General features: G+C 42.1%; 1 protein-coding gene across 1 annotated transcript; it reads left to right on the top strand.

Annotated features, from left to right (window-relative positions):
* The first annotated feature begins 569 nt into the window (after positions 1-569).
* On the top strand, positions 570-20,947 carry LOC128705523 (C-type lectin). The gene is made up of 4 exons (XM_070090846.1): positions 570-685; positions 14,085-14,229; positions 19,481-19,599; positions 20,370-20,947. The coding sequence occupies exons 1-4, from the start codon at positions 601-603 to the stop codon at positions 20,585-20,587; spliced, it is 567 nt and encodes a 188-aa protein (XP_069946947.1). The 5' UTR covers positions 570-600; the 3' UTR covers positions 20,588-20,947.
* Positions 20,948-23,074: the final 2,127 nt, after the last annotated feature.

Below are 23,074 nucleotides of genomic sequence, written 5' to 3'. Positions count from 1 at the left end.
GAATAAATTACGACTTATACCCACAGGGGTAAGAAGATCAACACAACTCATGATACAGATACTCTATGGTGCGAGATGAAAGATAATATAGACCAGACAGACTATACAACTGAAAGGGATTTAGCGATGTGACCCTGAAGATCAGACTTCATCTATACATAACGCAATGATCATTTTTCATTGAACATCTACCTAAAATAACTACACACCACTCAAGCAGCAGATGCAGAAGGAAAATCAGTAGAAGTAGGTGTAGCCTGAGCCGTGGCCTGGTGGCTAAAGCTCCCGCATTTCCTTACACCTATTGTCCTGTTCACCTAGCAGAAAACAGGTACCTGGGTATTAGTCGACTGGTGTGGGTCGCATCCTGGGGGACAAGATTGAGGACCCCAATGGAAATAATTTAGACAGTCCTCGATGACGGTCAGGAGTTTTGAGACTCTCTGACCGCGGGTTCAAATCCCGCCCGTGGTATGGTTTTTTTTACGCACTGACTTTCTTGGGTTATCCTGGGTGGCTAACCCTCCGGGGTTTGAAATCCGAACGAAATCTTATCTTAGCAGCAGTAGCAAGTAGATAAAACAGGCAGCAAGGCTGGAGATGGTCAGTTTAGAGAACACCACGATGGTGAAGGCATGTGTGACGGTGCTGGTGGTGGTGGTGGTTGGCAGTTTAGCGCAGCAAGGTGCGTTCAATATTATTCTAATTTCAGCCTCAAGTCTTATTATCATAAGTGCTTTTGAAGTTTATTATTTAAGGCTCTATTTTTTTTCGCTTCAGGTTCGTTCCACTTTATTATACTTTAAACACTGGAAGGTTTCCTGCCATCTCAGTGGCTATCCTGACCTTGGTCTTATCTTCATGACTCTCAATTCTTTAGGGTGATGGACTGATTACATCGTCTTCACATCTCTACTGTTCCTGTCTATTTTCTGTATTCGACTGAAGAAGCCTACTGTGTAGGCGAAACGTTTCGGAATAAAGTTGTCTAACTGTTGCATATGTGTCTTACCTAACAACCTGTCGGTATTGTATACCATTTTGATGTTCATCTTGTCAGACACTGCAACACATGGCATCTTGGTACAGAAAACACCTTGGACAAGCTTTTCAAGTGAGAAGTGTTGGATCTGAGAGGGACATGACCTTTCAGTGGTTACATTCTCACTACTACTACTACTACTACTCTGCACCTCTCCTTCCGACAGTATTTAAGTCTCCGCACTGTCGCTTGATCTTCAGATAGTTCCTGACTATGGAACTGAACTTCTCCAGGCCGAGGGACTGACAACCTCAAATTCTACGACTACAAGGGTGATGGACTGATTACATCGTCTTCACATCTCTACTGTTCCTGTCTATTTTCTGTATTCGACTGAAGAAGCCTACTGTGTAGGCGAAACGTTTCGGAATAAAGTTGTCTAACTGTTGCATATGTGTCTTACCTAACAACCTGTCGGTATTGTATACCATTTTGATGTTCATCTTGTCAGACACTGCAACACATGGCATCTTGGTACAGAAAACACCTTGGACAAGCTTTTCAAGTGAGAAGTGTTGGATCTGAGAGGGACATGACCTTTCAGTGGTTACATTCTCACTACTACTACTACTACTACTCTGCACCTCTCCTTCCGACAGTATTTAAGTCTCCGCACTGTCGCTTGATCTTCAGATAGTTCCTGACTATGGAACTGAACTTCTCCAGGCCGAGGGACTGACAACCTCAAATTCTACGACTACAAGGGTGATGGACTGATTACATCGTCTTCACATATCTACTGTTCCTGTCTATTTTCTGTATTCGACTGAAGAAGCCTACTGTGTAGGCGAAACGTTTCGGAATAAAGTTGTCTAACTGTTGCATATGTGTCTTACCTAACAACCTGTCGGTATTGTATACCATTTTGATGTTCAGGGTTAAACTCCTTTATCGACTTGTTTAACCAATCTCGTAGCGTGTCCAAGTTTTCCTGTAATCTGTCACCGAATCTCATGTTTTTATTCTTTTCATTAGCTTTACATCACTGGAAAATATAAACATGTAAGAGCCGATCCTTTCTGGCATGTTTTCATATAAGAACATAAGAACATAAGAACGAAGGAACACTGCAGAAGGCCTACTGGCCCATGCGAGGCAGGTCCAAGTCTCCTACCGGCTTAAGCCAATGCACCCAACCTAGTCAGGTCAGGTCACACTGACTTAAGGGAGGAACACGGCAACCGACCTGGTAGCACAAGCTATCAGGTCTAACTCACACCCACCCACATCTACTCATGTATTTATCCAACCTATTTTTAAAGCTACACAACGTTCTGGCCTCTATAACGGTACTTGGGAGTTTGTTCCACTCATCCACAACTCTATTACCAAACCAGTACTTTCCTATATCCCTCCTGAATCTGAATTTTTCCAACTTAAAACCATTGCTGCGAGTCCTGTCTAGGCTAGATATTTTCAGCACACTATTTACATCCCCTTTATTTATTCCTGTCTTCCATTTATACACCTCAATCATATCCCCCCTAATTCTACGTCTTTCTAGAGAGTGCAGTTTCAGGGCCCTTAGTCTATCCTCATAGGGAAGGTTTCTGATACATGGGATCATCTTTGTCATCCTCCTTTGTACATTTTCCAGAGAATTTATATCCATTCTGTAATACGGTGACCAAAACTGTGCAGCATAATCTAAATGAGGCCTAACCAAGGATGTATAGAGTTGAAGAACAACCTGAGGGTGGTTAGGTAAGACACATATGCAACAGTTAGGTATCTTTATTTCGAAACGTTTCGCCTACACAGTAGGCTTCTTCAGTCGAGTACAGAAAGGTTGATAGAAGCAGAAGATACTTGAAGACGATGTAATCAGTCCATCACCCTTAAAGTTTTGAGGTGGTCAGTCCCTCAGTCTGGAGAAGAGCATTGTTCCGTTGTCTGAAACAATATGAAGTTGAAGTGACAGGATGGAGCTTTATATAGTGCCAGGAGGTGAGACGTAGGTTGCTTTGGGAGGGCAGGTCCCTCTCAAACTCAGCCGTTCTCACTAGTAGAGGTTGTCGAAGTTGATGGTCTGTACCAAGATACCCTTGTGTTGCAGTGTCTGACAGAATGAACATTAAAATGGTATAAAATACCGACAGATTGTTAGGTAAGACACATATGCAACAGTTAGGTATCTTTATTTCGAAACGTTTCGCCTACACAGTAGGCTTCTTCAGTCGAGTACAGAAAGGTTGATAGAAGCAGAAGATACTTGAAGACGATGTAATCAGTCCATCACCCTTAAAGTTTTGAGGTGGTCAGTCCCTCAGTCTGGAGAAGAGCATTGTTCCGTTGTCTGAAACAATATGAACAATGCTCTTCTCCAGACTGAGGGACTGACCACCTCAAAACTTTAAGGGTGATGGACTGATTACATCGTCTTCAAGTATCTTCTGCTTCTATCATACTGCAGCTTTATACATCATTAGTAAGGCCTCACCTAGATTATGCAGCTCAATTCTGGTCTCCATATTACAGAATGGACATAAATTCGTTAGAAAACATTCAGCGTAGGATGACTAAATTAATACATAGCATTAGAAATCTTCCTTATGAAGAAAGATTGAAGACTCTTAAGTTACATTCACTTGTTAGACGAAGAATGAGGGGAGACCTGATCGAAGTGTATAAGTGGAAGATAGGTATTAATAAAGGGGATGTTAACAAGGTCTTGAGGATGTACCTTGTAGAATGTACATTCTACAAGATTGATGGACTGAACACATCGACTCCAGGTTGAGGGACTGATTACCTCATTCTCCTCCTCTCCTTACGCCTTCCTCTTTGTATTGGACTGATGAAGCCACTGTGTGGCGAAACGTTTCCTGAATAAAGATTCCCATATGCTGCATAAGTGTCTCAATCTTCAACCCAACTAGGTAGACTGTTCCACTCATCAACTACCCTATTTCCAAACCAATACTTTCCTATGTCCTTTCTAAATCTAAACTTATCTAATTTAAATCCATTACTGCGGGTTCTCTCTTGGAGAGATATCCTCAAGACCTTGTTAATATCCCCTTTATTAATACCTATCTTCCACTTATACACTTCGATCAGGTCTCCCCTCATTCTTCGTCTAACAAGTGAATGTAACTTAAGAGTCTTCAATCTTTCTTCATAAGGAAGATTTCTAATGCTATGTATTAATTTAGTCATCCTACGCTGAATGTTTTCTAACGAATTTATGTCCATTCTGTAATATGGAGACCAGAAATGAGCTGCATAATCTAGGTGAGGCCTTACTAATGATGTATAAAGCTGCAGTATGACCTCTGGACTTCTGTGGCTTACACTTCTTGATATAAATCCCAGTAATCTATTTGCCTTATTACGTACGCTTAGGCATTGCTGTCTTGGTTTAAGGTTGCTGCTTACCATAACCCCCAAGTCCTTTTCGCAATCTGTATGGCTAAGTTCTACGTCATTTAACTTATAAGTGCTAGGGTTATGGACACTCCCGAGCTTCAGAACATAAGAACATAAGAACATAAGAATGTAGGAACACTGCAGAAGGCCTACTGGCCCATACGAGGCAGGTCCTTATCAAAACGACATCTACCTAAAGCTACTCAAGAAATAACTCCCGTGGAAATAAATGGTATAAAATACCGACACAATGGCAATATAAACACAAATGCAGTATAATGTGATCCTTTATTGACTACGTTTCGCCCACACAGTGGGCTTTTTCAAGTCACAAACAGAACTGTGCAAGAAAGGTATAAAATACCGACAATATGAAAGTTAAGACACATGTGCAACATCTGGATATCTTTATTGTAGACGTTTCGCCATCCAGTGGCTTTATCAATACAGATTCTAGGACATAATAGGAAGACAGTAGAACTATATACAAAAGATGAGGTAATCAGTCCCTCGGCCTTGGAGTTAGTGTTCACAGCATCGTGGTGGAGGAGAATCTGGAGCAAAGGCAAGAAGACTGGCGTTTATATAGTCGTCAGTGGAAGGGACGGGCAGCAGACGAGGGCAGTCACTGGTAGGCGGGATTCCCCAGTGGAAGTAGGTCCTTCCCAAAGAGATGGGTTAGTTGCAGCAGCCGTGAAGAAGGTCTTGTAGATGTCCTCTGAACCAAGATTCCATGATGTTGCAGTGTCTGACAAGTTGTGCAAGAAAGGTATAAAATACCGACAATATGAAAGTTAAGACACATGTGCAACATCTGGATATCTTTATTGTAGACGTTTCGCCATCCAGTGGCTTTATCAATACAGATTCTAGGACATAATAGGAAGACAGTAGAACTATATACAAAAGATGAGGTAATCAGTCCCTCGGCCTTGGAGTTAGTGTTCACAGCATCGTGGTGGAGGAGAATCTGGAGCAAAGGCAAGAAGACTGGCGTTTATATAGTCGTCAGTGGAAGGGACGGGCAGCAGACGAGGGCAGTCACTGGTAGGCGGGATTCCCCAGTGGAAGTAGGTCCTTCCCAAAGAGATGGGTTAGTTGCAGCAGCCGTGAAGAAGGTCTTGTAGATGTCCTCTGAACCAAGATTCCATGATGTTGCAGTGTCTGACAAGTTGTGCAAGAAAGGTATAAAATACCGACAATATGAAAGTTAAGACACATGTGCAACATCTGGATATCTTTATTGTAGACGTTTCGCCATCCAGTGGCTTTATCAATACAGATTCTAGGACATAATAGGAAGACAGTAGAACTATATACAAAAGATGAGGTAATCAGTCCCTCGGCCTTGGAGTTAGTGTTCACAGCATCGTGGTGGAGGAGAATCTGGAGCAAAGGCAAGAAGACTGGCGTTTATATAGTCGTCAGTGGAAGGGACGGGCAGCAGACACTGCAACATCATGGAATCTTGGTTCAGAGGACATCTACAAGACCTTCTTCACGGCTGCTGCAACTAACCCATCTCTTTGGGAAGGACCTACTTCCACTGGGGAATCCCGCCTACCAGTGACTGCCCTCGTCTGCTGCCCGTCCCTTCCACTGACGACTATATAAACGCCAGTCTTCTTGCCTTTGCTCCAGATTCTCCTCCACCACGATGCTGTGAACACTAACTCCAAGGCCGAGGGACTGATTACCTCATCTTTTGTATATAGTTCTACTGTCTTCCTATTATGTCCTAGAATCTGTATTGATAAAGCCACTGGATGGCGAAACGTCTACAATAAAGATATCCAGATGTTGCACATGTGTCTTAACTTTCACAAACAGAACTACCTGGGGTGGAAGGAACGCGAGTATTTATAGTCCGGCTGAGGTCAGGTGAAGAATGCTGCATCTGATGATGTACCGAGTTGGGTTGTAGAGTCTAAAAACTTGGGTAGCTTGGAAAGGAGACTGGACAAGTGGCTTCTATAACATAGCTGAACCACTTGCCAAGAAACTTCTTCATCGCTATCCCACATAAGAACACTGTAGAAGGTCTGCTCACAAACTTGTCCAGTCTCCTTTCCAAGCTACCCAAGTTTTTAGACTCTACAACCCAACTCGGTACATCATCAGATGCAGCATTCTTCACCTGACCTCAGCCGGACTATAAATACTCGCGTTCCTTCCACCCCAGGTAGTTCTGTTTGTGACTTGAAAAAGCCCACTGTGTGGGCGAAACGTAGTCAATAAAGGATCACATTATACTGCATTTGTGTTTATATTGCCAAATAACTCCCGTACCCCTTGACACCAATCAAACCCAGCCCCTCCCACTCATATATTTGTCCAGTCTCTTCTTAAAGCTACCCAAGGTCCTAACCTCTATCACCCCACTGGGAAGACTGTTCCACGCATCTACAACTCTGTTAGAAAACCAGTACTTACCTATGTCCTTTCTAAATCTAAATTTATCCAACTTAAATCCATTATTCCTGGTTCTTACCTGGTTCGACACCCTCAGTACTTTATTAATGTCTCCCTTGTTTATGCCCGTCATCCACTTATACACTTCAATGATATCTCCCCTCATTCTACGCCTCTCCAGAGAGTGGAGATTTAAGGCTTTAAGTCTATCTTCATACGGGAGGTTCCTTACACAGTAAATCATTTTAGTCATTCTTCTCTGTATGTTCTCTAATGAGTCTATGTCCATCCTGTAGTAAGGGGTATGATGAATGGTTTGAAAAACCGACATGTTGAAGATTGAGACACTTATGCAGCATATGGGAATCTTTATTCAGGAAACGTTTCGCCACACAGTGGCTTCATCAGTCCAATACAAAGAGGAAGGCGTAAGGAGAGGAGGAGAATGAGGTAATCAATCCCTTAACCTGGAGTCGATGTGTTCAGTCCATCAATCTTGTAGAATGTACAGCATAGGGCCGTAGACGTGGCTTATATGCTGTAGTGAGGTGACGTGAAGCAGGTGGAGGCGGGGTCATAGTGGTACCATCCACTAGTCGAAGTAGGTCTTCGTCCAAAGGTTGAACAAGTGTTGAAGAATTCTTTGTAATAAGATCCCATGATGCTGCAGTGTCTGACAGTTATGATGAATGGTTTGAAAAACCGACATGTAAGGGGACCAAAACTGAGCAGCATAATCTAAATGAGGCCTCACTAGTGATGTATAGAGCTGTAAAATAACTTTTGGACTTCTGTTACTTATACTTCTTGAGATAAATCCAAGTAATCTGTTGGCCTTGTTGCGCACACTGAGGCACTGCTGTCTTGGCTTTAGATTTCTGCTTACCATGACTCCCAAGTCTTTTTCACATTCTGTATGACCAAGCTCTACTTCACCTAGATTATAGCTTCGAGGGTTATTTTCATTACCAAGGGCAAGTACCTTACACTTATCCACATTAAACTTCATCTGCCATTTCTCAGACCAAGACATTAATTTGTTCAAATCGTCCTGGAGTTCATTGATATCCTCCTCAGAGTGAATTATACGGCCTATCTTTGTATCATCAGCAAACTTACTCATGTCACTAGTAATCCCTTCATCAAGGTCATTAATGTAAATTATGAACAAGAGAGGGCCTAAAACTGATCCTTGTGGAACGCCACTAGTGACTAATCCCCATTCAGATTTCACTCCATTAATGGTAACTCTCTGCTTTCTATTGGTAAGCCATGCCTCAATCCATGCTAGAACTTTACCTCCTATACCATGAGCTGCCTGAACATTAAAATGGTATAAAATACCGACAGGTTGTTAGGTAAGACACATATGCAACAGTTAGGTATCTTTATTATGAAACGTTTCGCCTACACAGTAGGCTTCTTCAGTCAAGTACAGAAAAGTTGATAGAAGCAGAAGATACTTGAAGACGATGTAATCAGTCCATCACCCTTAAAGTTTTGAGGTGGTCAGTCCCTCAGTCTGGAGAAGAGCATTGTTCCATAGTATGAAACAATATGGAGATGAAGTGACAGGATGGAGCTTTTATAGCGCCAAGAGGTGAGACGTAGGCCACTAGGAGAGGTAAGAACTCAGATGTTGAAAGGTCAGGTCCCTCTCAAATCCAGCCGCTCTCACTAGTGGAAGTTGTCGAAGTTGATTGCAGGTCTGTACCAAGATACCCTTGTGTTGCAGTGTCTGACAGATTGAACATTAAAATGGTATAACTGTTGCATATGTGTCTTACCTAACAACCTGTCGGTATTTTATACCATTTTAATGTTCAATCTGTCAGACACTGCAACACAAGGGTATCTTGGTACAGACCTGCAATCAACTTCGACAACTTCCACTAGTGAGAGCGGCTGGATTTGAGAGGGACCTGACCTCTCAACATCTGAGTTCTTACCTCTCCTAGTGGCCTACGTCTCACCTCTTGGCGCTATAAAAGCTCCATCCTGACACTTCATCTCCATATCGTTTCATACTATGGAACAATGCTCTTCTCCAGACTGAGGGACTGACCACCTCAAAACTTTAAGGGGGATGGACTGATTACATCGTCTTCAAGTATCTTCTGCTTCTATCAACTTTTCTGTACTCGACTGAAGAAGCCTACTGTGTAGGCGAAACGTTTCATAATAAAGATACCTAACTGTTGCATATGTGTCTTACCTAACAACCATGAGCTGCCACTTTTCTTAAGAGTCTCTTGTGAGGTACTCTGTCGAAGGCTTTACTAAAATCCAAATAAACAATATCATATTCCTTATCACTGTCAACTGCCTCAAATGTTCTATTGAAGAACGTCAGTAAGTTTGTCAGGCAGGAACGACCTTTCGTGAATCCATGCTGAGATTCATTTATCAAGTTATGCTCTTCAAGGTGACTTCTGATAATGTCAGCTATAATTGATTCTAATAACTTGCCCACTATAGATGTCAGGCTTATTGGACGGTAATTTGAAGGAGTGGACTTATCCCCTGATTTGAATATAGGAACCACATTAGCCATCTTCCACATCTCTGGCACAACACTGGTAATGATGGACGCATTGAATACACTCGTTAATGGCTGACTAAGCTCCATCTTGCATTCCTTAAGTACCCTTGAAAACAACTCATCGGGTCCCGGGGACTTATTTTGTTTCAGTTTGTCTATCTGTTTAATAACCATGTCCCTCGTGACAGTAATATTAGTTAACTTAAATTCATCATTGAGACCTACTCTTAGAGTAGGTAATCACTGAAGAGACGTAGTGTAGAGCCAGCATTCCCTACCGCTTGATTTTTTGCCAAGAGACCCTATTGCTACTTCACAGCTGACCTTCGATTCATTGACTGGAATCTCATTTACATCTTCCTGTGTAAAAACTGACAAAAAATAGTCATTAAATAAGGAACACATTTCCAGTTCATTATCCGTCAGCTGTCCATTCCCAGATTTCAGAGGTCCTACTTTTTCCTTCACCTTCGTCCTATACACTTGAAAGAACCCCTTTGGATTAGTCTTTGATTCATTAGCAACTCTAATTTCATAGTCACGTTTAGCCTTTCTAATCGCCCTTTTTACTTCTCTTTTAAGCTGAACATATTGGTCAGTAAGGTTAACCTCTCCTCTTCTGATGCGCCTATAAATTCCCCTTTTCTCCCCTAATAGATGCTTTAGCCTCCTGTTAACCCATTTGGGATCGTTATTATTAGACCTAATTTCTCTCTGGGGAATGTATATACTCTGGGCACTGTGTACATTATTAAGAAAACAATCATAAAAGCAGATCCCTTCATATTCATAAGTATGATTATCGTCAATAAAATCATTAGCTAGATAACCCCAATCAAGATTAGACAGATGTTCCCTAAGTCCATTATAATCGGCAGAACGAAAATCGGGGATTTTTACTGTATTATCATTATTCTTGCATTCCCAATTAATGCTAAAGGTGATGGATTTGTGATCACTTGCGCCAAGCTCTTCAGTGATCTCCAGATTATTCACGAGTGTTTCCTTATTTGACAAGACTAGGTCTAGCAAATTATTACCCCTGGTAGGTTCAGTTACACTCTGTTTCAGAAAACAGTCCTGAACTGTTTCCATGAAGTCACTGGACTCGAGATTACCTGTCAAAGAATTCCAGTCAATTTGGCTAAAGTTAAAGTCCCCTACTATGACTACGTTACTGTGTCCAGAAGCCCTAACAATTTCGTCCCAAAGAAGTCTCCCTCTATCGTGATCCAAGCCTGGAGGTCGGTATATTACACCTAGAATTAGTTTTTCTTGACCCTCCACGAACTCTACCCAAACAGACTCTGTTACTGCTCCATCTATTTTTATACCTGTTTTTATGCAACAATTAATATTTTCTCGAACATACAATGCAACTCCTCCCCCCTTCCCATTACATCTATCCACATTGAATAACTTAAATCCCTGAATATTACACTCAGCAGTCGTATCCCGACTCTTTAAATCATACCACGTTTCAGTTAATGCAATGATATCAAAGTTCCCAGCACATGCTACCAAACGTAGTTCATTAATTTTATTTCTTGCACTTCGACTGTTAGTATAAAATACCATCATATGTTTTTTCTTCTGCACATTTTTTCTATTCATCTTTGTTTTTACACAATTTCTGAAATTATCATTACCCAGAGTTACTCCATGACAGTTACTATTAAGATTCTTAATATCAGAGCATAAGTCAATATATCCATACTCATTATTAATCATTTCTAAACCCATACCTCTAACTAATCCTAGTTTAAAGTCTTAACAACCCCCTCAACTGAGTTAGCAAGAAAACCCACACCTGCCCTGGATAAGTGAACCCCATCCCTGGCATACATGTCATTTCGGCCATAGAAGTTGTCCCAGTTGTCAATGAATGGTACTGCATTATCCTTACAGTGTTTATCCAGCCAACAATTAATACCAATTGCTCTGGACAACCATTCATTACCAACACCTCTTCTTGGCAAAATGCCACATATAACAGGGCGCCCCCCCTTCTTCCTAATCATGTCTATAGCTGTCCTGAACTTTCTAACTAAATCCTCACTTCTACGCTTGCCTACATCATTGCCTCCAGCACTGAGGCAAATAATAGGATTGATCCCATTACCGTTCATGATGTTGCCAAGCCGGCTAACAATGTCCTCCATCCCAGCCCCAGGAAAGCATACCCTTTGTCTCCTACTCCTGTCCTTCAAGCAGAATGCCCTATCCATGTATCTAACCTGGCTATCCCCAACAACAACAATATTCTTACCTTCCTTGTTGTCGTTCGTCGTGACGATCCCAGTAGTAGACTCACATTCGTCGGGTAGCACCGAGAATGCGTTGGAGGTTTCCACGGGAGTTTCCACAGCAGTCTCTTTCTTCTTCATCGTTTCTGGCTTTCCATTCGTCTTCTTGATCGTCAACTTCGTCGTCCCCTGCTGTCCAGCCACTGACCACGATCCCTTCTTGACCTGAGGACTCGAAACAGGAGGACTACTAAGAATCCTCTTGTTTTCCTCGGTCAATCGCCGTATCTCCATCTTCGCTGCCCTCAATTCTTCCTTAAGTTGCTGGTAAAGTTGCTCGATGGAGGGCATCTTGGTTCAGTCCACGGGAGCAAACAAGACACTTCTTCACGGAGTTAAGTACAGTCAGCACTCAAAGTACAGGTCACCACTCAAGAGCACACAAACAGGTCTTGCATTTATCTACATTGAACTGCATCTGCCACTTTTCTGACCAAGAGTAGAGTTTTTCTAAATCCTTCTGAAGTTCACTAACATCTACGTTTTAATCAATTATCCTACCTATCTTCGTGTCATCGGCGAATTTGCTCATATCACTAGTAATTCCTTCATCAAGATCATTGATATATATTATAAACAACAACGGGCCCAAGACTGATCCCTGTGGAACGCCACTTGTGATGAATGGTTTGAAAAACCGACAAGTTGAAGATTGAGACACTTATGCAGCATATGGGAATCTTTATTCAGGAAACGTTTCGCCACAGTGGCTTCATCAGTCCAATACAAAGAGGAAGGCGTAAGGAGAGTAGGAGTATGAGGTAATCAGTCCCTCAGCCTGTAATTAGCCCCATTTATGGACACACTCTGCTTCCTGTCTGTGAGCCATTATTCGATCCACGAGAGCACTCTTCCCCCAATGCCATGAGCTGCTACTTTCTTCAACAGTCTCTGGTGCAGAACTCTATCAAATGCCTTACTAAAATCTAAGTAAATAATATCAAATTCTTTATCGTGGTCAACAGCCTCAAAAGCTTTACTGAAGAAAGTTAATAAATTAGTTAGACAAGACCGGCCTCTTGTGAATCCATGCTGAGTATCATTAATCAAGCTATGCTTATCGAGATGACTTCTTATAATCTGAGCTATAATTGACTCTAGTAATTTGCCTACAATTGAGGTCAGGCTTATTGGGCGGTAATTTGACGGTAACGACTTGTCCCCTGTTTTAAAAATAGGAATTACATTAGCCATCTTCCACATATCAGACACTACACCTGTTTGAAGAGATAAATTAAAAATATTAGTTAATGGTTCACAGACTTCCATTTTGCATTCCTTAAGAACCCTTGAAAAAACCTCATCAGGACCCGGTGACTTATTTTGCTTCAGTCGGTCTATCTGCTTCACAACCATTTCACTAGTGACTGTGATGTTACATAATTTATCTTCTTCTGGCCCACTATAAAAATTAATTACCGGAATATTATTAGTGTCTTCCTGTGTAAAAACCGAGAGAAAATAATTATTTAAAATCGAGCACATTTCATTCTCTTTGTCAGTAAGATGCCCATAGTTATTTTTAAGGGGACCTATCTTATCTCTGACTTTTGTTCTATATACCTGGAAAAAACTTTTTGGGTTAGTTTTAGAATCCCTAGCAACTTTAATTTCATAGTCCCTTTTAGCTTTTCTTATCCCCTTTTTAATGTCCCTCTTAATGTCAATATACTGATTCATAAGATGACCCTCGCCTATTTTGATACGCCTATAGATTCCTTTCTTATGCCCTAGTAGATATTTCAGCCTATTATTCATCCATTTTGGGTCATTTCTATTTGATCTAATTACTTTATAAGGGATAAACGTTCTTTGAGCAGCATGTATAGTGTTCAGAAAACTGTCACCATCTTGCCATCCTGCCGCCCTTCCCCTCCCTCCATCTCTTAATCCGTCACATAATTCAAGATTTATGAAGGCAGGATTTACCTTAAATGCGTTTCATTGGTGTTATGAAACTAATCCCTCCCTGTGTATACGCTGTCCCAGCCTCGTAGTAATGAGGTTCTCTATTACTTTGAACATTCTTCATACCAATAATATTGGTCTCTCGTTAACTCCTCATTTAACATTAGCTTAGCCTTCATTCGCCCTTAGTAGCCCTCGCTTAGCATCAGTCAACTGTAAGATTCAGCTCCTCTGACATTACAAAAAATCTATGCTCTTTTTGCTATCGTAATTTAGGTTTTGTTAATATTGGATAATTTAGAATTTCCATCGTAGTTACTCACCACCACCAAGACCACAACCTAAATCATCACTAATAGCCTGACTGATCAGAAACCGGGCCACGATTAGAATAGGGAGGGTCGAGCCTTTATGGACAGAATGACCCACACGGACTTGAAGCTTTCTGAAATGCAATGCAATATACTCTTCTTCCTCTTCTTCACTAATCTGTGACATCTTTTAGACAGTTCTGGGTCTTGCCCCAGACCTGGCAGCGAGGGGTCCGAGCTTTGCCCCGGGGCAGGTGAGCAAGAGACCTTGGTCTGCCCTGACCCATACTTCCCGCTAGGAGACAGATGCTACTGGATCCCTGACGCAACAAGACAGATGTAAGTGTACAGGTGTGATGTAAAGAACTGTTCACTCGTACAACAGCACAATAATCCTAATAAATCCGAAATGAACATAACTCTTCAGGCATCGAACATTATCAAGTCGACTTGAGAATAGTACACTATATTATTACTTAGTCATTGGAACCGCAGGGGTGTGACACCTCTGAGAATGTTAGAGGATGAACCGGAATATCGCCCAAATTTTATTTCGTTTATTTGACTTTTGACATGCTCAAGTCACGCTATTTTAACTTACTCTTCATAAAATTAATAACTTTTTAAAGGGAACGTTTGTTCCGCCAGTGGTTTTATCAGTCTCTAGTGGGACAAACATTCACTTACTAAAGTCACCTAATACTGTAGAGATGGTAGATGGTAGATGCAGTTCAAAGTGACAAGCGTAAGGGCTTATTACTGGGTCAAAAATAACCTCGGCATCAATAAATTACATATAATTTATTCAAGTCGAATGCCAAAGAGATCTAGTAGTACTGGTCAGAGGCAATCTGTTGGAGTGTTGGCACTAAAGCTAATGGATTCTTTGGTTTATTATCAAAACGTAGAGGTAGCAGAAGTCTCAAGGATGAAATACTATTCCTGGTATCTACGGTAAGAGGTTATTTAGTTCACGACGCTCAGTTTTAGTCTCCATATTACACAAGAGACATTAATATATTAAGTAATATGCAAAGAAGTAATCTTCACTACAAAGATGGATTAGAAAAACTGAACATTACTTCTCTAAAGGTAAAGAAGAACGTGTCTAAAATAAGCCAAGACAAATAGAAACAATTGAAAATGGACAAAAAAACTTATAAAGATGTAGGAAAATATAAAATTAGTAATAAATTTGTAGGTGAATGGATCAAACTGTCAAACAACTTCATTAAAAGGAATACTAGATAGTTATACAATTAGGCCGGATAAATACATAACTGGTTGTGCAATAAAGGTGTAGAACTTTGGGCAGGTATCAGAAAGGTACTAAGGAGAGTAATAAATGATAAAAATAATCAAGAAAACAAGGATGACCTCTTGGATAGTCTACCAAAAATATATAAAACATGGGAGCAAGAGATAGTGCATCAAAAAATGCAGAATGTCCATACCACAACAGATGACTCGAAACTATCTAGTCACCCACATGGTGCTAAGCCAGACCCATCCCCCAGTCATAGCACTAATACCCACAGTGCTGGTGCTGGCCCAGGCTCCCCCAGTCATAGCACTAATACCCAGTGCTGGTGCTGGCCCAGGCCCAGCCGCTGGCCCAGGCTCAGCTCCCAGCCCCAGTGCTGACTCAGACCCAGCCCCCAGCCTTACTGCCAGCCCAGACGCTACCAGGGACCCTACCACAACTACCACTAAAACCATAAATATACAACCATCATTGCACAAGACCGTGACCCACAGTACAGATGTTGGAGAGGAGTCTCCTCCTTCTTCCTCTACTGAGGAAAGTAGATGGAATCCAGGACGGGGTGGCCCTGGCTTGGATACTGAGGATTATAGTGCAGTCCCAACAATTCTCAACAAAAGGTGCATTTGTGCAAATATTATGCTTGGGGCATCTGTAAGCATGGATTATCAGGAAAAAAATGGGACATGCAACTTTGAGCATCCCAAAAAATGTAGCGACCTCCTGTCTAAAGGAGTGTGTCGTTCTTCTTCCTGTACTTTCTTTCGCCCAAAAATGTGTCACTCCTAGGTCCTCCAGAAGCAGTGTTACAACATCGACTGCCCTGCATACCATCTAAAAGGGACCAGGAGGCACAGACCCCACAAGACAAACAATAGTAGCTACGACAACCCAACTCCAGGTGATTTTTTAGTGGCAGGAAACGGAAAAAGAAAATGGAAGGAAATAACAAAAATAGTCCACCACCTTGGAGCCTTGTTGGACTGGAGGCGCAGCCAGTGGCCATCCATGGTCCTCCAGAATTACAACTACTGATGCCAATAACAAAATATCCCCCCAACAAACACAGAATACAACCTCGTTCATATTTGCTAATATACAGGGCCTTAAGCCATCCACCAACAACAAAATACCTTTTATCAGTGGACTTCTAGAGGAGTCTAATGCAATGTTTGCAGCCTTCACAGAGACTCACACAAAAGATCACTTTGACAGTGAAATATGGATAAGTGGTTACAACCTTTTTAGATGCGACAGAAAGAACAGGCAACAAGGGGGGGTTGGCCTGTATGTCAAAGAGTCCCTCATCTGCACGGAGTTGCTGAATACCACAAATGAGGTAGCTGAAGTTCTATCAGTAAAGATCGAGAACCAAAACCTAGTCATTGTGGTTGTATATAAACCACCAGATGCAACCTCACAACAGTTCAAGGAACAGCTACTGAAAATTGATTACTGTTTGGAAAACCTTCCAGCTCCATCCCCAAACATCTTACTGATTGGTGATTTCAACCTAAGGTATACAAAATGGAAGAATGTAGCAAATAATGTTATAGCTGAAACAATGGAAGAATGTAGCAAATAATGTTATAGCTGAAACAATGGAAGAATGTAGCAAATAATGTTATAGCTGAAACAATCCCCAGAGGCAGCGCAGATGAAAGGTCACACACACATGAGCTACTAAGTCTCTGCAAAAAACACACCTTAAGCCAGCAGATAGTGGAGCCAACAAGACTAGGAAACACATTTGACCTTATCTTCACAAATAATGAGGACCTGATAAGAGACATAAGAATATCAAAAACAACTAATTCCGATCACAACCTAATCGAAGTCCAGACGTACATGCATAGGGGTCCTGATCAGCAGAATGCATGTACCTGTGAAGGTGTCTTCACAAAATACAACTTTAACAACAAGAACATCAACTGGGACCAGGTAAACCATGTCCTAAACGAAACATGTTGGGAAGATGTCTTAAATGACATGGATCCAAACCAGTGCCTTGAAAGGATCAACTTCCTGGCAGCCGAAGCATGTTCTAGGCATATTCCCCTAAGAAAGAAGAAGAGCAGGAGTAAACTGGAGAAAGACGCTCCCTCTACAGAAGACGACGAAGAGTCACTGAGCTCCTCAGGAGTGCTAGAATATCTGATACACGAAAGGAGGCGCTGACCAGGGAAGTGGAAACTATTGAACTTAAGTTAAATGACTCTTACAGGAACCAGGAGAGACAGGAGGAGCTTAAAGCTATTAGTGAAATTGAAAGAAATTCAAAATATTTCTTTTCATATGCCAAAAACAAGGCAAATACCACATCTAGTATCGGGCCCTTACTCAGACAGGATGGGACTTACATAGATGACGACAAGGAAATGAGTGAAATATTGAAATCCCAGTACGACTCTGTGTTTAGTGAACCACTAATCGGTCTGAGGATCGACGACCCAAATGATTTCTTCATGAATGAGCCTCAAAACTCCATAAATGTATGCCAGATTTCCGACATTACCCTAACTCCGATAGATTTCGAAAAAGCCATTGACAGCATGCCCATGCACTCAGCCCCGGGCCCAGACTCGTGGAACTCTGTTTTCATTAAGAATTGCAAGAAACCCCTCTCGTGTGCCATAAGTACACTATGGAGGAGGAGCTTGGACATGGGTGAAATTCCACAGTCACTTAAAACAACGGATATAGCCCCACTCCACAAAGGTGGCAGCAAAGCATTAGCTAAGAACTATAGACCAATAGCTCTGACGTCCCACATCATAAAAATCTTTGAGTGCTAAGAAGCAGGATTGCAAATCACCTGGATTCCCAAAATCTGCACAATCCAGGGCAACATGGGTTCAGGGCAGGTCGCTCCTGCCTCTCACAACTACTGGATCACTATGATATGGCCTTGGATGCACTGGAAGAAAATCAGAATGCAGATGTAATATACACAGACTTTGCAAAAGCATTTGACAAATGCGATCATGGTGTAATAGCCCATAAAATACGTGCTAAAGGAATAACTGGGAAAGTGGGGAGATGGATCTTCAACTTCCTAACAAATCGAACACAAAGAGTAGTGGTCAACAGTTAAATCGGAGGCTGCCATAGTGAAGAGCTCTGTTCCACAAGGCACAGTACTCGCCCCCATCTTATTCCTTGTCCTCATATCAGACATAGACAGAGATATCATCCTAGTATCATCCTTTGCGGATGATATTAGGATCTGCATGAGGCTGTCATCTGCTGAGGACGCGGTTAACCTCCAAGAAGATATAAACAAAGTTTTCCAGTGGGCAACGGTAAACAATATGATGTTCAATGAGGACAAATTCCAACTACTCCGTTATGGAAAAATGGAGGAGATAATAACTAGAACATAGTATACTACAGACTCTGGCCATACAATAGAGCGGAAAAATAATGTAAGGGACCTGGGAGTAGTAATGTCTGAGGATCTCACTTTCAAGGATCACAACAGTGCCACGATCGCACGTGCAAAGAAAATGAAAGGATGGATAATGAGAACGTTCAAAACGAGAGATGCCAAGCCAATGATGATCCTTTTCAAATCACTTGTTCTCTCTAGGCTGGAATACTGCTGTACATTAACATCTCCATTCAAAGCAGGTGAAATCGCAGATCTAGAGAGTGTACAGAGATCCTTTACTGCACGCATAAGTTCTGTCAAGCACCTTAACTACTGGGAACGCTTGGAAGCACTTGACTTGTACTCATTGGAACGCAGGAGGGAGAGATATATCATAATCTACACTTGGAAAATCTTGGAAGGAATGGTCCCGAATCTGCACACAGAAATCACTCCCTACGAAAGTAAAAGACTGGGCAGGCGATGCAAAATGCCCCCAATAAAAAGTAGGGGCGCCATTGGTACACTAAGGGAAAACACCATAAGTGTCCGGGGCCCAAGACTGTTCAACAGCCTCCCATCAAGCATTAGGGGAATTGCCAATAAACCCCTGGCTGCCTTCAAGAGAGAGCTGGACAGATACCTAAAGTCAGTGCCGGATCAGCCGGGCTGTGGCTCGTACGTTGGACTGCGTGCGGCCAGCAGTAACAGCCTAGTTGATCAGGCTCTGATCCATCGGGAGGCCTGGTCGTGGGCCGTGCCGCGGGGGCGTTGATCCCCGGAATAACCTCCAGGTAACCTCCAGGTAACATGAATGAAAATGGTTAGGTGAGAGTTGGCCCAGCATAGAGCATGGGCCAACAGGCTTAGTGTAGTGTGCAATTTATCTTATGTTGCTGTGCACTGACTCATTTGAGTTTGCGTGGAAGACAGCTCTAGCTCTTGGTCCTCACCAGGGAGGACTCGCACGTGTACTGCGCTGTGAGGGAGCCAGACGGATACACCGCTAGGCTGGCTGTGCTGGATGACTGTCCCAGCTTTGCTGCCGTAGCTGATTATGTGGCCAGCACACTCAGTAAGTGTCCCTTCCCCAACCCTAATCCCCTTCCTGCTTACATAGATAATACCTGTTTAAATAACATATGTTAAGTAGATGTCATCTTTGAATAGATAACATCCGTTTAAGAGAAAACACCTACTACTTGAATATACAACACCCGCTAAAATTAGACAGCACCAAATTAAATATATTGCACCTGCTGGATATATAATGACTGCTTAATAAGATAGCACCTGCTTGAATAGGCATTACCTACTTAAGTTTATGGCACCTTTTAGGAAGGTGATACCTGCTTGTTCCTACCCTCTCTCTATCTGCATCTTAAACGATGCATTTTATTACCTGGTTTTACTGGACACCTGTGGTGCCCAATATAAATATTTTGAAACTTTGATATTTTGAAACTTTGATTTTATGTAGTAAATTGTGTAACTTCCACCCTTACCTTCCTCAGGTTAACCCGATAACGTTAAGCAATGTTACTTCCACTAGGTTTCTGGTGTTATGTAGTTGGGGTTTTATTTTCATATAGGTGTTACTTGGTGTTACCTCGGGTAATATGTATTACTCCAGGCAAGTTTTTTTTTCGTTCTCTTTCAAACAGCGTATAAAAAACAGTCCATCTGCTGTATTTCTCACGGCGATATTATCTGCCACTGTAGATCTATCTCCCTGTCCTATATTGTTTTTCTCTCCCTCCAAACATCACTTCCTATCGCTTCCACTATCCATTTATGCATTCACTAATCATCTATGCCCCAGTAACAATCTATCAACTATCCTAGAGACGGAGACCAGCTACTGGGTAGGAGGGACCGACCTATTCGAAGAGGACCGTTGGTTCTGGATCAACAAGGCTGAGGTGGTGAGAGGAGCGCCCTTCTGGGAGACGGGCCAGCCGGATGGTGGTACCAAAGAGAACAACCTCATTCTTAACCATCGAGGTCGACTCGAAGATAGACACCCATCGGAGCTCCTACCGTTCATCTGTCAGCTCAAGTGATCTTCCGGCTCCGTTCTGGTGTATGGCTCAACAACACCATTATATTAAATCTGACAGACTTTATAATCCTCAATCCTGGTCGTCTACAATCAAGACTTTCTTTGCATTATGTGTCTTTAAACAAGCTCTGTTCTGCTTTGTGTTAGGTGTAATTACCTATTTATAATTACTTATCTGTAGCTACAGAAGCAGAGCTTTCTTCGTGGTGTCCAGTCGTCAATAATTTCTTTAATAATTCTTTTAAAATGTCCACTGTGTGTGGAGTTATGTACTATTGTTATCGCTATTCCCCTCACTATCACCATCACCCCATCTTCACTCTTCACATGTGGCAGATTTCAATAAAATACATGCCTTGAATTCAGTCATTTCCTCCAACCTTATTACAAAGTTTAATATTCAAACCACTCGACATAACCTGTATCAAATGGCATATTTTGCACGAGACAAGGGTACAAGTTTCACACGTATGAGACAAGGACATACACTGCAGAATAACCTTCTACTGGTACATTTTACTTTGTGTAAAGCTTTACACAGAGCGAAGCGTTCTTCTAACAGTTGCGTGTTTATGTTTTCCCACTCAAGATAACACTTGCTAGACCAGCTTCATAACACCTGCTAAAATTCCACGCAAGATAACACGATAACAGTTATTCCAGCCACTCATAGCACCTGCTTTAGCCACTCGGTTGTTAAGTAATGCATGAAAAGTAATGGTTTAGAAAGACACGTAAGCAAACACTATAACATATTTATTAGAAAACGTTTCGGTCCTGGGACCTTGATCACTTCTAACATACAGAGGTAGAAAGACATTATATATATAGGCGGAGAGTGAGATGTGACGCACGTGACCTGAGGAATGTCATAAGAACATAAGAATGGAGGAACACTGTAGAAGGCCTACTGGCCCATGCGAGGCAGGTCCTTATCAAAACAACCTCTGCCTATGATGAGGACGGGTAGACGATGAAATCATGTGACTCCTGTGTTGTTGGGTTGGTGCTGCTTAAGTATCATGTATGCCAATGTTTTCGAAATTTTGTAGTTTCCAGTGTTGCGTTCTATAGTGTCGGTGACGGTGATTAGTGAAGCTTCTAGGCACCGTCGGCGTCTGAGGTCTGGTTCGGTGAGAACGAGTTGTGCCTCGTTCCAGTTCATCAAATGCCCCGTGGAGTCTCTGTGGAGGACACAGGCGTACCTTACATCGTCTCTGTTAGAGGCATTTCGATGCTCATTCAGGCGGACTGCAAGATCTCTGCCTGTCTCGCCTACATATTTCTTGGGACAGAACCCACAGGGGATAGTGTAGACGCCTGCTGTAGAAGTTAGAGGTGTGGAGCTGCGTTTAGTAGTGAGGTCTTTGATAGAGGATGTGTTTATGGTGGAAACGTTGATGTTACTCATAGCAAGTGCCCGGCGAGTATTCGTGGCAACATCGCCACATGGGAGTACTATGAACTGTTTAGGGGGCTGTTCCATGGGCGGTTTGTTGAGGATAGCTTGTGCCTTGAGTCTGCAATCTCGGATGAAGAAAGATGGGAACTGAAGACGTGTAAAGGCTTGTGTTATGTAAGTGCATTCTTCTTCTAGAAAACAAGGGCTGGAGATGCGAAGAGCTCTCAAGAAGAAGCCAATGAGGACTCCTCTCTTAGTGCGGGTATCTTGGTGTGAATAAAAGTGTATAAGATCGTCCTTGTTGGTAGGTTTTCTATACACTTTGAAGAGAAGTTTGTCACTGTCGGGAGATCTGCATAGTAGAACGTCGAGGAAAGGAAGTTTGCCATCATTTTCGAGTTCAAGTGTAAACTTTATTGATGGTTCAACTGCATTGATCTTGTTGAGAAGGGCCTGGATATTGAGACGTCTCGGATAGAAAACCAATATATCATCAACGTATCTTAGCCAGGTAACGGTGTTGGGAATGAGGGTGCTGAATTTCTCTGTCTCCAAGTTTTCCATGAAGAGGTTGGCAAGCACAGCACTGAGCGAGCTGCCCATTGCCATCCCAAAGCATTGTTTGTAACAGTTGTCCTGATACTTGAAGAAGTTGAAATTAACACACAGTTCCACTAGATTGATGAAATCTAGAAGAGGTAAAGGGAGGTCGTGGTTTTCAGTGAGCCTCTGTCTCAGAATGTTGATTGCAGCGTCAGTAGGAACGTTGGTAAAGAGGGCTGTGACATCGAAGGAGGCCATGCTTTTGTTTTTGACATTCACAACCAGTCAAGAGTACTGTAAGTCTTTCAGAAGTACTCACTCTGAGTGTATTCTGTTTAATTGTGTTAGAAATGGCGATTAATGACGATTCAAGTTATCGTTCCTAAGCCTAAATAAAATCTTACTAACATACACTTCTCGGTGCATATACGCCATTATGTAAGGATAAATGGTTAGTTTGATGGTAATTTAATCATCAGGAAATAGGACAAGTGTTTCTTGACACGGGTCTTAGTCATATGATGACCCGCTAGCAGGTCATGT

This window comes from Cherax quadricarinatus, chromosome 33 (genome assembly GCF_038502225.1).
Source record: "Cherax quadricarinatus isolate ZL_2023a chromosome 33, ASM3850222v1, whole genome shotgun sequence".
NCBI classification, from domain to species: Eukaryota; Metazoa; Arthropoda; class Malacostraca; order Decapoda; family Parastacidae; genus Cherax; species Cherax quadricarinatus.
The sequence above is the reverse complement of the archived record's forward strand: the minus strand, read 5'-3'. Positions and strand labels throughout refer to the sequence as shown.